General features: G+C 40.5%; 1 protein-coding gene across 1 annotated transcript in view; it reads left to right on the top strand.

The window, feature by feature from the left end:
• Window positions 1-16,878, top strand: part of LOC138666837 (scavenger receptor cysteine-rich domain-containing protein DMBT1-like) — an 88,800-nt gene that overhangs the window by 24,404 nt on the left and 47,518 nt on the right. Inside the window, exons 10-14 of the mRNA XM_069755014.1 lie at window positions 1,793-2,107; window positions 6,977-7,003; window positions 8,809-8,838; window positions 10,036-10,077; window positions 11,047-11,088. Of these exons, the coding sequence (XP_069611115.1) occupies window positions 1,793-2,107; window positions 6,977-7,003; window positions 8,809-8,838; window positions 10,036-10,077; window positions 11,047-11,088 (456 nt within the window). The remainder of the gene's footprint in view (window positions 1-1,792; window positions 2,108-6,976; window positions 7,004-8,808; window positions 8,839-10,035; window positions 10,078-11,046; window positions 11,089-16,878) is intronic.

The raw sequence follows: 16,878 nt of genomic DNA, 5'->3' as shown, positions 1-16,878 counted from the left end.
TGTAGAAAAAAATGCAATTTTTTTTTTTCACGGCTCTACGTTATAAACTTCTGTGAAGCACATGGGGGTTCAAAGTGCTCGCCACACATCTAGATAAGTTCCTTAAGGGGTCTAGTTTCCAAAATGGTGTCACTTGTGGGGGGTTTCCACTGTTTAGGCACATCAGGGGCTCTCCAAACGCGACATGGCGTCCAATCTCAATTCCAGCCAATTCTACATTGAAAAAGTAAAACGGCACTCCTTCTCTTCCAAGCTCTGCGGTGCGCCCTAACAGTTGTTTACCCCCACATATTGGGTATCAGCGTACTCAGGAGAAATTGCACAACAACTTTTGTGGTCTAATTTCTCCTGTTACCCTTGTGAAAATAAGAATTTGTGGGCAAAAAGATCATTTTTGTGTAAACAAAAGCGATTTTTTATTTTCACGGCTCTACGTTATAAACTTCTGTGAAGCACTTGGGGGTTCAAAGTGCTCACCACACATCTAGATAAGTTCCTTAAGGGGTCTAGTTTCCAAAATGGTGTCACTTGTGGGGAGTTTCCACTGTTTAGGTACATCAGGGGCTCTCTAAATGTGACATGGTGTCCGATCTCAATTCCAGCCAATTCTGCATTGAAAAAGTCAAACGGCGCTCCTTCACTTCTAAGTTCTGCGGTGCGCCCTAACAGTGGTTTACCCCCACATATGGGGTATTGGCGTATTCAGGAGAAATTGCATAACAAAATTTATGGTTACATTTCTGTTTTTACACTTGTGAAAATAAAAAAAATGGTTCTGAATTAAGATGTTTGCAAAAAAAAGTTAAATGTTCATTTTTTCCTTCCACATTGTTTCAGTTCCTGTGAAGCACGTAAAGGGTTAATAAACTTCTTGAATGTGGTTTTGAGAACCTTGAGGGGTGTAGTTTTTAGAATGGTGTCACACTTCATTATTTTCTATCATATAGACCCCTCAAAATGACTTCAAATGTGATGTGGTCCCTAAAAAAAAATGGTGTTGTAAAAATGAGAAATTGCTGGTCAACTTTTAACCCTTATAACTCCCTAACAAAAAAAAATTTTGTTTCCAAAATTGTGCTGATGTAAAGTAGACATGTGGGAAATGTTATTTATTAACTATTTTTTATGACATATCTCTCTGATTTAAGGGCATAAAAATACAAAGTTTGAAAATTGCAAAATTTTAAAAATTTTCGCCATATTTCCGTTTTTTTCATAAATAATCGCAAGTAATATCGAAGAAATGTTACCACTAACATGAAGTACAATATGTCACGAAAAAACAATCTCAGAATCAGCGGGATCCGTTGAAGCGTTCCAGAGTTATAACCTCATAAAGTGACAGTGGTCAGAATTGCAAAAATTGGCCTGGTCATTAAGTACCAAATTGGCTCTGTCACTAAGGGGTTAAATAAGGATAATGATGAAAAACATCCACCAAAATAGTCCAACCATGACACTGATAGATTTTCGCTTCACAGCAACACAAAATATAAATAAATAAATTTGATTTGAATGCACCTAAAAATATCTTACCTTTTTGCATCTGTCTACTGAAGATGTAACCCTTCACATTAGGAAGATTAGTAAAAGAAGCGTACAGATAGAAAAACGTGTGAAGAATCAGACTACATGGATGCACTTGTAGTCTGTAACCATGGAGATGTAAACAATTACATAGGAACTGTACACATAGTTGCACAGGTGGACATGGCTTTTAAGAGTATTATAACTTCCAACTTTTATGACCTGATAATGTGCACTGAAACATATTATTATCCTTTTTGTGCAGCACAAGCGTTGTCTCTGAGACTGGCAAATGGAAGCCGATGTTTTGGCCGGGTTGAAATCTACTTTAAGGGAAAATGGGGAACAGTATGCGATGACCTCTGGGATATGAGTGATGCAGAAGTGGTATGCCGCCAAGTCGGTTGTGGCCCGCCCATTTCCCCTCACGTAGGTGCCTACTTTGGCCGGGGAGAAGGACCTATTGTTTTGGATGATTTAAATTGTCTTGGAAATGAAACGTCTCTGTGGAACTGCTCCCATCGAGGACTGGGCGTACATAACTGTGGGCATCCAGAAGATGCCGGAGTTACATGCAGAGGTAAGATGTGATTAGATTTTTTTTCATCTCATGAAATGTTCAAAATGTATTGGGATGGTGATCTAAGGCCTCTAACCTACACATATTATTTACAGCACTTCTTATCAAATTTCATAGAATCATAGAATGATAGAGGTGGAAGGACCTCAAGGGTCTTCGTTTCCAACCCTCTGCTCAATGCAGGATTCACTAAACCATCTCAGACAGATGTCTGTCCAGCCTCTGTTTGAAGACTTCCATTGAAGGAGAACTCACCACCTCTCGTGGCAGCCTGTTCCACTCATTAAACAGCCTCACTGTCAAAAAGTTTTTTCTAATATCTAATCGGTATTTTCTCCCTTTCAGTTTCATTCCACTGCTTCCCATGTTTCCATGTGCATATGAGAATAAGGATGATCCCTATACACTGTGACCGCCCTTCAGATATTTGTAGACAGCTATTAAGTCTCCTCTTAGCCTTCTTTTTTGCAGGCTAAACATTCCCAGATCCTTTAATTGTTCCTCGTAAGAAATACTTTGCAGTCCGCTCCTGATATTTCATCTCTCAACGTTTTCCAGTTTTTCAATGTCTTTTTTAAAATGTGGTGCTCAGAACTGGACACACTATTCCAGATGAGGCCTGACCAAGGAGGAGTAGAGGGGAATAATTACTTCACATGATCTAGGCTCTATGCTTCTCTTAATACATCCTAGAAATGTATTTGCCTTTTTTGCTGCTGCATCACACTGTTGACTCATGTGCAGTATGTGATCTATTAGTATTTTTTCATACATACCATTGCTTAGTTCTACTCCTCCCAGTCTATAGTTGTAATGTTTGTATTTCTCTCCCAGATGTAGAATCTTGCATTTCTCCATGTTAAATGCATGTTATTTAGATCCTTCTGAATCCTTTCTCTGTCTTCTCTAGTGTTAACTATCCCTCCTAGATTTGCATCATCTGCAAATTTGATTAGTTTACCTTCAGTTCCCTTATCTAGATCATTTATAAAAATGTTGAGCACTGGGGCCAGGACAGAGCTTTAGGGTGCCCAACTTGAAATACTTTTCCAACTGGATGTACAACCATTTATTACCACTGTTTGAGTAGGATCACTGAGCAAGTTATAAATCCACCTAACCTTAGCCTTGTCAATCCCATACTTGGTCATTTTTTCAGTAAGGATAGTATGAAATACTTTATCAAATGCTTTACTGAAGCCGAGATATACTATATCTACACCATTTCCCAATTCACACAGTCAGTGATTCCATCATAGAAGGAAATTAGATTAGACGGCATTACTTGTTTTGCTTTGGTTAATTACTGTATTATTATCCAAGTACTTACATACATGTTGTTTAATAATTTGTTCAAATATCTTTCCATGTATAGAACTAAGGCTCACTGGCATGTAATCTTCTAGCTCCGTCTTCTTTCCCTTTTTGAATATAGGCAAATGTTGTCCCTTTCTCCAATCGTCTGGGACTTCTGTTTTTCAGGATTTTTCAAAGATTCTGGCTAGTGGTTGTGCAATTTCCTCTGATAACTCTTTCAGTACCCTAGGATGTAATTCATCTGGACCAGGAGATTTAAATTCATTTAAATTAGCTAAGCGTTCTCTCACAATCTCTCTGTTTATGGAGAGTGTGGATTATTTTATTACTTCGATGGTACCATGCAGATCAGTTGATGTTTCAATTGCTTTCTTAGAGAACACAAATGCAAAATAATAATTTTAGTTTGGCCTTCTCAGCATCATTTTTGACCACTTCACCCTTTTCATCCTCTAAAAAATCCTATATCATCTTTGACTTTTCTTTTGCTTTTGACATATCTCCCCAAATCCTTTTTTACTGCTTTTGGTCTCCATTGCAAGCTTTACTTCATTACTGGCTTTACTTTGTTACTGGCTTTAGCTCTTCTAACGCTTGCCCTGCATTCCCTGCAAACATTATATTCTTTTTTTAGACATGTCCTCCTCTTTCCATTTGATATACATTTCTTTTTCCCCTTTTAACAAGTGATTACATTCTGTGTTCATCCACCCTGGTATCTTTAAATGCTTAGAATTCTTCCTTTTCAGGATTGTTACCGATTGTGCGGTGAGAATTTCATTTAGCAAAATCTCCCATTCTTCTTGGACATTTCTGTCCTTTAGAACATCTAGCCATTGGATCTTTCCCACCTTCTTTTTGAGTCCAATAAAATGTGTGTTTCTGAAGTCCAACCTTAAAGTCTGAGTACTCAGTGGTCTTCCTCCTCTTGTAATCCAAATTCGAGGATAGCATGATCGCTGCCTCCTAAATTCCCAGTCACCTTTTATTCCTCAACCATTTCCTCCTTGTTGGTAAGAATTATATCCAAGATTGCAGATCCTCATGGTCTCTCTTCTACCTTGTGAAAGATAAAGTTGTCAGCAAGAGAAGATAAAAATTCTCTGGACACAGTACTTTTGACTGAGAGAGATTCCCAACAAATGTCTGGGTAGTTAAAATCTCCCCTGATCACTATGTCATTCTATTTTTTAGAACAGAGACATCTGATGTAAAAAGAGTTTATCCATATCTTCAGTCTGTCCAGGTGGCCTATAGTAAACACCTACTATAGTGTGCTTTCTGTTCTCTCCTTGAAATCTTACCCAAACAGTTTCTACAAAGCTACCAGTCTCTGAAGCTTGAATCTCTGTGAAGATATGTTTTCCTAACATACAGTGCAACACATATTCCTTTCTTGTTCATCCTGTTTCTAATAAATAAGCCTTTAAGATTTGTATTCCATGTGTATCATCCCACCAAGTTTCAGTGATGCCTATGACATCTTATCTCTCTTCCCATGTTAACAGCTCCAATTCTCCTTGTTTGTTTCCCATGCTCTGTGCATTTCTATAGACACATTTTAGTTTGTATTCAGCTTCACTACCTCTATTTTCATTCAGAGTTTGTTGTTTTTGTTCTTTCTTTCCACTTCTAATAGCAGCGTTCTCAAAATAATTCATTTGCTGGATATTTTTTTCCTGGCCATCTATTTCCCATCCCATTCCCATATTGCTGTAGTTTAACGCTCTCCTGATGAGTGTAGCAAGTCATCTATCAAACATGTGTTTTCCTGTTTTTGTAAGATGCCACCCATCTCTTGCAAGGAGTCCATCATACAGGTAATTCACTCGATGGTCAAGAAACCCCAAAAGTTTGCTCACAGCACCATCAGCGTAGCCAGTTGTTCACCTCTAGAATCCTGTTCAATCTCGTTGGTCCATGTCCATCCACTAAGGAGATGGATGAGAAGATGACCTGCGCTCCCAGTTCCTTCACTTTCTGGCCTTCGTCTTCAAAGTCTCTGCATATAGTTTCCAGATCCTTTTTTGCTGTGTCATTTATTCCTACATGGATTTGTGGCCATGGGTGGTCGCCTGTAGCACTGAAGAGTTTTGATTCGAAACACATCTTTGATTTGGGCACCTGGAAGACAGCACACTACTTGTGAAGTAATATCCAGGCAGCTTCTGTTCCTCTCAGTAGGGAATCCCTCTCGACCACCACTCTCCTTTTTTTCTTCACCATTGCACTCCTTTTTTTCCCTTCAAGAAGCTTCTGATTTCTTACTGGGATATTCTTTGTGGGCAAAGTGCTTTTTTGAAGTACATCTTCATAGTTGTCCTGCGGGAGAGCCTGGTAGCTGTTCTTCTTCGGTATGGGTGCTAATGGGTGTTAATGAGAGAGTTTTCTTATCATGATAGAATACTCACTGCCATTTTTCCTTGTATATTGCATTGACTGAGGTTATGTTTTGCATCATTAATTTATGTTATAGTTCTAGGGGCCTATAATACTAACACAAGCAGATCGTTTTCTGGCTCCAGATAACAAGATCATATCCAAAATTATATGGAACCAGAAAACTGAAAGAGGTTGTCCAGAAAACAAGTTATCACTTATTCAGAGTAGAAATGATAACATGCTAACTGGTACAAATGCCATGAAGTATCTCACCAAAAATATGCAAAACAGCACAGAGACAAGCCTCAAAACTTTTAAAACAAAGTATTTTGGCGTGATGAGACTAAAATTTAACTTTTTGGCCACAACCATAAACTTTAAGTTTGGAGAAGGGTCAACAAGGCCTATGATGAAAGGAACACCATTCCTACTGTAAAGCACAGAGATGAATCGCTAATGTTTTGGGGATGTGTGCCCTACAAAGGCACAGGAAACTTGATCAAAGTTGAAGGAAAGATGAATGCAGCACATTGTCAGCAAATACTGGAGGAAAATTTGCAATCATCAGCCTGGAAGCTGCACATGGGACGTGCTTGGATATTCCAACATGACAACGATCTAAAACACATGGCTAAATTGACCTATCATTGACTACAGCAGAACATAGTGAAGTTTCTGGAGTGGCCATCTCAGTCTCTTGACCACAATATCATTGATCCACTCTGGGGAGATCTCAAGCACACAGTTCATGCTAGACAGCCTAGGAATTTAGAAGAACTGGAAGTCTTTACCAAGAAGAGTGGGCAGATTTACCATCTGAGAAAATAAAGAATATCATCTACAACTACCACGAAAGACTTCAAGCTGGCATTGATGTTAAAGGGGGCAATACACAGTATTAAAAAATGGGGTATGTGAACTTTTGATCAGGGTCATTTGGATGTTTTGGGTTGTCATTATGATTTAAAAAGAGAAAGCGCAGTAGTTTGACAATAAATGGCTTCAACCAACCACTAACCATGAGTGGAGAAAAAGTTTTGGTGTTATCATCCTTATTCTCTGAAAAAAGGCCAAGAAAGCAAAAATTCTGCCAGGGTATGTAAACGTTTGAGCACAACTGTATATATAGTAACAAGGTGAGATGTAACAAATCATATTCTTCTCTTACAGACCAAAACATCAATTCTACAACATCAGGTAATGAATTACTAATCACCCTATAAAATCTGAAATTATGTTATATTATTTTGCTATATATTATTATTATTTTACAGCTTTTAGTTGTATTGGGTACAGAGCACAAAATAATGTACTTGGCTTGTAAGTCATTTTTGATGGGCTTAGGAAATATGTCCTGTGGTAGATCGGCTCACTCGGCTGCACACAGAGGTAGACACAGGTACTCTGTCTCTTTAAATCTTCCACTGGTTTATTATATACATGTGGCATAAACCAGTGGAAGTGAAAATAAACATGGCCCTTTAGACAAAATAGGAAAATAAAGCAAAATGGTATACAGTCTCTGCAGCTGCGGGGATCCGCCCGCTCAGGATATAACCACCGGGTTCAGTACGGTTTAACGCAAACACTTCTCTAGAGCTGCCGACTCCAGACACATTGGACACCAAGTGACTCAGAAGGCTGTCTATATAACTTCTAAACCCTACCCTAGGAAGGAGATAGGGTGAACAGACTCCCACCCGCTCTGCAGATGTTCATAAAAAAGCCTAGCCTTTAAAATCGCCAATTAACCCCTCTCAGTACTTAGTGTGCTGGAGCAAACTTCTAGGTTTCAGATCACTGAAGCTAACAGCCTCAGTGAAACATATCTCCCCTCCAGTACTTTGCCAGTGACTTTGTCACAGTCTCGACTACATCCAATGATATATACACTTTACAACATTTTTCCTTGCTTTACAAGCTTGTGTCGTCCTGTTGAAATTGTTAACAAAATTGTGTGTGTGTCATATATGCATACCAGAACACTCTCACCAATAATAAGGTGCACTATGCAGAGTCCCACTAACCAGGCTCTCCAATATGTGGTCCTCTTGTTCCCACTTGCTTTTTCAGGGAGTGCAATGATAATTGCACCCCCTGAGGAAGCTAGTAGGAACACGCAAAATATGCTTTGGGGAAAATGGTTAGACTTTGCATCATCTATGATCTGGTTATTTCATCTGCTATATTTTTGGTCTTATAGTCATTTTTTTAGCATCAAAAATTCCTTTTGACTTTTCTTGTTCTGTCTACAAACAGTTTTTTGGAGTCTGTTACCATGGTGGAAAATATGGAATATTTTTAATTAAGACTATTTGCAAATTTGCTTATTTCTTATTTTACATGCATTGGATCAATGATAGAAAAATTATTGCAAAAAAAAAATGTATCCTTTACTGTAACATTTCTGACAGTGAAGTACATAGAATAGAGGTGATCCCATAGAAAAATCAGAATAGGTGCCCATTATAATGCCATTTTTGTCATCCAATGAGAATAGTGTTAGATGTTTTTTCGATCTTTCTATTTCTTCACTCTTCGGACATTTTTTTTAAATCCATGGTATGTGCACTGTCGCCTCCAGATACTGCAGATGGCAATTTTAAAATTAAAGGGATTTTACCTAGAATTAGAATTAAATCGCACAAAATAGTAAAAGAACCATTACTTATTTGATAAATGCCTGCATCCCAGTACCATCTCTTCACTCCAGTGATCCCCCCACCCAACAGTGTTATTCTTTCAGAGGTCCTGTGATGTTAACCCATGTGACTGCTGCAGCCTATCACTGGCATCAATTTCAAGCCACATTCACAAAAATTACTTTAACACTGAATTAAGTAATTCTTAGTTATGTAATAGTCTAATACAGGTTTGCGAGGTCAGCACATGTATCTCTGCATTTTAAATATTACTTGCTACTGATTATTCTCTCCTAGGCCAAAACTCAATAACTTCACTTACCCTTCACGTATGCACTTAATCATTTGGTTCTTTTACAGGTCCGCAGCATTTTATTTCTCCAACATCAGGTATAAACAATTGGCTCCCTATAAAATGTTTTTGGTTTTTACACCGAATGTGTGATATTTTTGCAAAAAAAAAAAAAAAAAAATATATATATATATATATATATACACAGTATATATACATACAAGTGCTTCTCACTAAATTAGAATATCATCCAAAAGTTAACTTATTTCAGTTCTTCAAATCAAAAAGTTGAATCTCATATATTACATAGAGTCATTACAAACATAGTGTCCCTTAGTCTGTTTCAGTAGGATCCACAATCATGGGGAAGACTGCTGACTTGTCAGATGTCCAAAAGGCAGTCATTGACTCACTCCACAAGGAGCATAAGCCACAAAAGGACATTGCTAAAGAAGGTGGCTGTTTACAGAGTGCTGTATTGTCAAGAGGAAGACAATAGACACCAGACCGAACAATGCAAATGAGCTGAAGGCTGCTATCAAAGCAACCTGGGCTTCCTAAGCATTTAAAAAGGTCCCTTAGTCTGTTTCAGTAGGATCCACAATCATGGGGAAGACTGCTGACTTGTCAGATGTGCAGAAGGCAGTCATTGACACACTCCACGAGGAGAGTAAGCCACAAAAAGACATTGCTAAAGAAGGTGGCTGTTCACAGAGTGCTGTATTGTCAAGAGGAAGATAATAGACACCAGACCCAACAATGCAAATGAGCTCAAGGCTGCTATCAAAGCAACCTGGGCTTCCATAACATCTCAGCAGTGCCACAGGCTGATCTCCTCCATGCCACACAGCTTTGATGCAGTAATTGATGCAAAAAGAGCCCCAACCAAGTATTGAGTGCATTTACTGAACATACATTTTAGTAGGAGAACATGTCAGATTTTAAAATCAGATTTTCAAGCTGGTCTTATAAAGTATTCTAATTTACTGAGATAATGACTTTGGGTTTTCACTGCTGTAAGCCATAATCATCAACATTAACAGAAATAAACGCTTTAAATAGCTCACTCTGTTTGTAATGACTCTATATAATATATGAGTTTCACTTTTTGTACTGAAGAACTGAAATAAATTAACTTTTTGATGATATTCTAATTTAGAAGCGCTTGTACGTGCTGTGTTATGTCGAGGGACTAGGGTTTTGATCCTCGATTCTCTGCAAACTCAAAAAATTATAGTTAACAACTAAATCTTCCACTATTACTATATTCCATGGCTCATCAGTGTTTTCAACAGGACCCTCATATACTACCCAGAATTCTATATCTGCAACTTCTGGTAAGTTAATTAAGAATATGCAAAACATTGTGCAAGATGAGTACATTGGCTCAGTCCTATATATGATGTTGTCATATTGCCCAGACTTTCACATTTCTATCATTCATATCTCATTTTATTTATTTATTTTTTACTTTTTCTCATAGTTATTTGTAATATTTTTTTAAATCTGAAAACAGAATTTTAGTTAGTTATTATTATGTTTCCTTAATACTGTATTTGACTAAATATACTGTACACATAGGCAAGGATATTAGTCTGCATACTGATGCGTACTAAAACGTTATTCCCAACAATACAAGTTTTCACTTATTCACGGGATATGTTATAATTTACTGATTTGTGCGGTTGGACTATTTGGGCCCCAATTGATTTCAAGAATGGAGCTCTGAAAAGCCTCATCTGAATGAAGTTGTGGCCAGGCGTGTGTGCCTTCTCTCCATTCCATTGGGTAACATTTCTCCTTGCGTAGAGTGACATTTCAAACATGCCGAGATGAGGAGACTTTTAAGCCAGAATACTCCCATAGGAAATACTCAAATTGTCTCTTCAGAGAGGAAGAGAACTAGAATTCTAGTGCCACCTACAAGAAATAGCAATCCTAGAAGTCAATGTCGACCCTTTAACGAGCCTTGTCACATGACTTAGGATAAATGCCAAAACCAGAATCTTAATTTGCAGACACTGTGTCTCGGGGTGCTGCTCCTCCTCAATAGGAAGTGTGAGATCTGGTTTGGCAGGGAAAGAGGCATCCAGGTCAGACACCTCTCACCTAGCCAAACCAGATACCACTTTGTGACAAATCCCATTGATTTATAATGGGGACTTTTGTATTCTGGAGTGGTGTCTGCCATTTAGAAGGGATTATGTAATGAATGTGAACAGGCATAGAGGATCAGAGTCAGAAAGCATATTTCTCTATAGTACATGTAATGTTTTAGTATTTATTGCTACTTTTATTTTTTGTAGATACAAGTCCATCAAAGTCTACAGAAAGGTCTACAGCCTCAGGTACATTAGCCGAAAAGTCTCTGCTATCTGACTGTAAAGAGCATTTTCCCCTTTCCGTGTACCAAATAATTACATTTTTAAGTCATATTAATTGACTGGAAAAACTAGATTATCTGGCAAAATTTGTAACTGGCATTATAGGTCACTCATGGTCATTGATTTTCACCTGCAACTCCAACTAGGGGAAGTTCAGAGAATATATCCCCTGAATAAGATAATTTGCATAGTTTTAGGCGCTCGCTCAAAACACATTTGTTCAGAGCGGCCTATCACGTTCACTAATCAAAGTTATGTTTGTGTGTGTGTAACCCATTCACTATCCCCATCTATTCCCCACCCCCTGAAGATGGCTGGACCATCATTGTAAATACATCATTGTAAATACACACCTGTACTTTGTATCTCCCCCACCTCATTGTAGATTGTAAGCTCTCACGAGCAGGGTCGTCTTATTTCGCTTTAATTATTGTATTGTTAACGTTGTTACTTATGACTTTTGTGTTTGAAACTGTTAAACTGTAAAGCGCTGCGGAATATGTTGGCGCTATATAAATAAAGATTATTATTATTAATAAGAAGATTCGGTGAAACATGTTAGATTTTTAACCCCTTCCCGACCCATGACGCCACGTAGGCGTCATGAAAGTCGGTGCCAATCCGACCCATGACGCCTATGCGGCGTCATGGAAAGATCGCGTCCCTGCAGATTGGGTGAAAGGGTTAACTCCCATTTCACCCGATCTGCAGGGACAGGGGGAGTGGTAGTTTAGCCCAGGGGGGGTGGCTTCACCCCCTCGTGGCTACGATCGCTCTGATTGGCTGTTGAAAGTGAAACTGCCAATCAGAGCGATTTGTAATATTTCACCTATTATAACGGGTGAAATATTACAATCCAGCCATGGCCGATGCTGAAATATCATCGGCCATGGCTGGAAATACTAATGTGCCCCCACCCCACCCCACCGATCGCCCCCCCAGCCCCCCGATCTGGCCGGTACACTGCTCCGGCTCCCCTCCGTCCTGTGCTCCGCTCCCCCCCGTGCTCTTGTCCGCTCCCCCCATGCTCCAATCACCCCCCCCGTGCTCCAATCACCCCCCCTGCACTCCGATCCACCCCCCCCCCGGTGCTCCGTTCCACCCCCCGTGCTCCGTTCCAGCCCCCCGTGCTCCGTTCCACGCCCCCCGTGCTCCGTTCCACCCCTCCCGCGCTCCGATTCCCCCCCCGTGCTCCGATCCCCCCCTCTGTGGTCCCCCCCAACCCCATCATACTTACCGATCCAGCCGGGGTCCCGTCCGTCTTCTCCCTGGGCGCCGCCATCTTCCAAAATGGCGGGCGCATGCGCAGTGCGCCCGCCGAATCTGCCGGCCGGCAGATTCGTTCCAAAGTGCATTTTGATCACTGAGATAGATTATATCTCAGTGATCAAAATGAAAAAAATAATAAATGACCCCCCCCCCCCTTTTTCACCCCCATAGGTAGGGACAATAAAAAAATAATAAAAAATTTTTTTTTTCCACTAATGTTAGAATAGGGTTAGGGTTAGGGTTAGGGGTAGGGTTAGGGTTAGGGCTAGGGGTAGGGTTAGGGGTAGGGGTAGGGTTAGGGGTAGGGTTAGGGGTAGGGTTAGGGTTAGGGGTAGGGGTAGGGTTAGGGTTAGGGTTAGGGCTAGGGTTAGGGGTAGGGTTAGGGTTTCGGTATGTGCACACGTATTCTGGTCCTCTGCGGATTTTTCCGCTGCGGATTTGATAAATCCGCAGTGCTAAACCGCTGCGGATTTATGGTGGATTTACCGCGTTTTTTTCTGCGCATTTCACTGCGGTTTTACAACTGCGATTTTCTATTGGAGCAGTTGTAAAACCGCTGCGGAATCCGCACAAAGAAGTTACATGCTGCGGAATGTAAACCGCTGCGTTTCCGTGCAGTTTTTCCGCAGCATAGTGATTTTTGTTTCCCGTAGGTTTACATTGAACTGTAAACTCATGGGAAACTGCTGCGGATCCGCAGCGTTTTCCGCAGCGTGTGCACATACCTTTAGAATTAGGCTATGTGCACACGGTGCGGATTTGGCTGCAGATTCGCAGCAGTGTTCCATCAGGTTTACAGTACCATGTAAACATATGAAAAACCAAATCCGCTGTGCCCATGGTGCGGAAAATACTGCGCGGAAACGCTGCGTTGTACTTTCCGCAGCATGTCAATTCTTTGTGTGGATTCCGCAGCGTTTTACACCTGTTCCTCAATAGGAATCCGCAGGTGAAATCCGCACAAAAAACACTGGAAATCCGCGGAAAATCCGCAGGTAAAACGCAGTGCCTTTTACCCGCGGATTTTTCAAAAATGGTGCGGAAATATCTCACACGAATCCGCAACGTGGGCACATAGCCTTAGGGTTGGAATTAGGGTTGTGGTTAGGGTTGTGATTAGGGTTATGGCTACAGTTGGGATTAGGGTTAGGGGTGTGTTGGGGTTAGTGTTGGAGTTAGAATTGAGGGGTTACCACTGTTTAGGCACATCAGGGGTCTCCAAACGCAACATGGCGCCACCATTGATTCCAGCCAATCTCGTATTCAAAAAGTCAAATGGTGCTCCCTCACTTCTGAGCCCCGACGTGTGCCCAAACAGTGGTTTACCCCCACATATGGGGTACCAGCATACTCAGGACAAACTGCGCAACAATTACTGGGGTCCAATTTCTCCTGTTACACTTGTGAATCTAAAAAAATGCTTGCTAAAACATAATTTTTGAGGAAAGAAAAATGATTTTTTATTTTCACGGCTCTGCGTTGTAAACGTCTGTGAAGCACTTGGGGGTTCAAAGTGCTCACCACATATCTAGATAAGTTCCTTGGGGGGTCTAGTTTCTAAAATGGGGTCACTTGTGGGGGGTTTCTACTGTTTAGGCACACCAGGGGCTCTGCAAACGCAACGTGACACCCGCAGACCATTCCATCAAAGTCTGCATTTCAAAAGTCACTACTTCCCTTTTGAGCCCCGACGTGCGCTCAAACAGTGGTTTACCCCCACTCATGGGGTATCAGCGTACTCAGGAGAAACTGGACAACAACTTTTGGGGTCCAATTTCTCCTGTAACCCTTGGGAAAATAAAAAATTCTGGGCTAAATAATTATTTTTGAGGAAAGAAAACGTATTTATTATTTTCACGGCTCTGCATTATAAACTTCTATGAAGCACTTGGGGGTTCAAAGTGCTCACCACACATCTAGATAAGTTCCTTTGGGGGTCTAGTTTCCAAAATGGGGTCACTTGTGGGGGGTTTCTACTGTTAAGCCACATCAGGGGCTCTGCAAACGCAACGTGACGCCCACAGAGCATTCCATCAAAGTCTGCATTTCAAAACGTCACTACTTCACTTCCGAGCCCCGGCATGTGCCCAAACAGAGATTTACCCCCACATATGGGGTATCAGCGTACTCAGGAGAAACTGGACAACAACTTTTGGGGTCAAATTTCTCCTGTTACCCTTGGGAAAATAAAAAATTGCAGGCTAAAAGATCATTTTTGAGAAAATAATTTTTATTTTTTATTTTCATGGCTCTGCGTTATAAACTTCTGTGAAGCACTTGGGGGTTCAAAGTCCTCACCACACATCTAGATTAGTTCCTTTGGGGGTCTAGTTTCCAAAATGGTGTCATTTCTGGGGGATCTCCAATGTTTAGCCACACAGGGGCTCTCCAAGCGTGACATGGTGTCCGCTAATGATTGGAGCTAATTTTCCATTTAAAAAGCCAAATGGCGTGCCATCCCTTCCGAGCCCTGCCGTGCGCCCAAACAGTGGTTTACCCCCACATATGGTGTATCAGCGTACTCAGGACAAACTGGACAACAATATTTGGGGTCCAATTTCTCCTATTATCCTTGGCAAAATAGGAAATTCCAGGCTAAAAAATCATTTTTGAGGAAAGAAAAATTATTTTTTATTTTCATGGCTCTGCGTTATAAACTTCTGTGAAGCACCTGGGGGTTTAAAGTGCTCAATATGCATCTAGATAAGTTCCTTGGGGGGTCAAGTTTCCAAAATGGGGTCACTTGTGGGGGAGCTCCAATGTTTAGGCACACAGGGGCTCTCCAAACGCGACATGGTGTCCGCTAACAATTGGAGCTAATTTTCCATTCAAAAAGTCAAATGGCGCGCCTTCCCTTCCGAGCCCTGCCGAGTGCCCAAACAGTGGTTTACCCCCACATATGAGGTATCGACGTACTCGGGAGAAATTGCCCAACAAATTTTATGATCCATTTTATCCTACTGCCCATGTGAAAATGAAAAAATTGAGGCGAAAAGAATTTTTTTGTGAAAAAAAAGTACTTTTTCATTTTTACGGATCAATTTGTGAAGCACCTGGGGGTTCAAAGTGCTCACTATGCATCTAGATAAGTTCCTTGGGGCGTCTAGTTTCCAAAATGGGGTCACTTGTGGGGGAGCTCCAATTTTTAGGCACACGGGGGCTCTCCAAACGTGACATGGTGTCCGCTAAAGAGTGGAGCCAATTTTTGATTCAAAACGTCAAATGGCGCTCCTTCCCTTCCAAGCCCTGCCGTGCGCCCAAACAGTGGTTTACCCCCACATATGAGGTATCAGCGTACTCAGGACAAATTGGACAACAACTTTCGTGGTTCAGTTTCTCCTTTTACCATTGGGAAAATAAAAAAATTGTTGCTAAAAGATAATTTTTGTGACTAAAAAGTTAAATGTTCATTTTTTCCTTCCATGTTGCTTCTGCTGCTGTGAAGCACCTGAAGGGTTAATAAACTTCTTGAATGTGGTTTTGAGTACCTTGAGGGGTGCAGTTTTTAGAATGGTGTCACTTTTGGGTATTTTCAGCCATATAGACCCCTCAAACTGACTTCAAATGTGAGGTGGTCCCTAAAAAAAATGGTTTTGTAAATTTCGTTGTAAAAATGACAAATCGCTGGTCAAATTTTAACCCTTATAACTTCCTAACAAAAAAAATTTTTGTTTCCAAAATTGTGCTGATGTAAAGTAAACATGTGGGAAATGTTATTTATTAACTATTTTGTGTCACATATCTCTCTGGTTTAACAGAATAAAAATTCAAAATGTGAAAATTGCGAAATTTTCAAAATTTTCGCCAAATTTCCGTTTTTATCACAAATAAACGCAGAATTTATTGACCTAAATTTACCACTAACATGAAGCCCAATATGTCACGAAAAAACAATCTCAGAACCGCTAGGATCCGTTGGAGCGTTCCTGAGTTATTACCTCATAAAGGGACACTGGTCAGAATTGCAAAAAATGGCAAGGTCTTTAAGGTCAAAATAGGCTGGGTCATGAAGGGGTTAATATGGACAGCAGACCCTGAATATATAGTGTGGTGATATAGATTGACTTGTAGAGACCTGTTTTATGTGTTGTGGTAGAACTCAATGAGACACACAATTAGCAGGGAGATACTTGGTTCACAATGTTTTTAATATAGGCTCTAATGACATTTAAATAAAAGTGAAGTTTTAATGCACGATTACATGACTAGGGCCGGGTTCATATTTGCGTTTTTGTGCGCAGCGTGTGATCGGCATAGATCCGCATGCGTACATATCTTTAACATGGTGTACGCAGGGACATGCATTTGCATGCGTTCACATGCGGATGCATGCGTCGTTTCATGGTGTGCGGCGGTGTCCGTGAATGCAACATGTTGCATTTTTTGGGGCGTCAAATATTGCGCAATCATGCGTATGTGGATAAATGCGGATGAGTGCGTAAAAAACACATTACTGTCTATGGGAATGCATTGGTATGCAAGGAC

Source organism: Ranitomeya imitator, chromosome 2 (assembly GCF_032444005.1).
Source record: "Ranitomeya imitator isolate aRanImi1 chromosome 2, aRanImi1.pri, whole genome shotgun sequence".
In the NCBI taxonomy this organism is placed as follows: Eukaryota; Metazoa; Chordata; class Amphibia; order Anura; family Dendrobatidae; genus Ranitomeya; species Ranitomeya imitator.
This window is presented reverse-complemented; position numbering and strand designations above follow the sequence as displayed.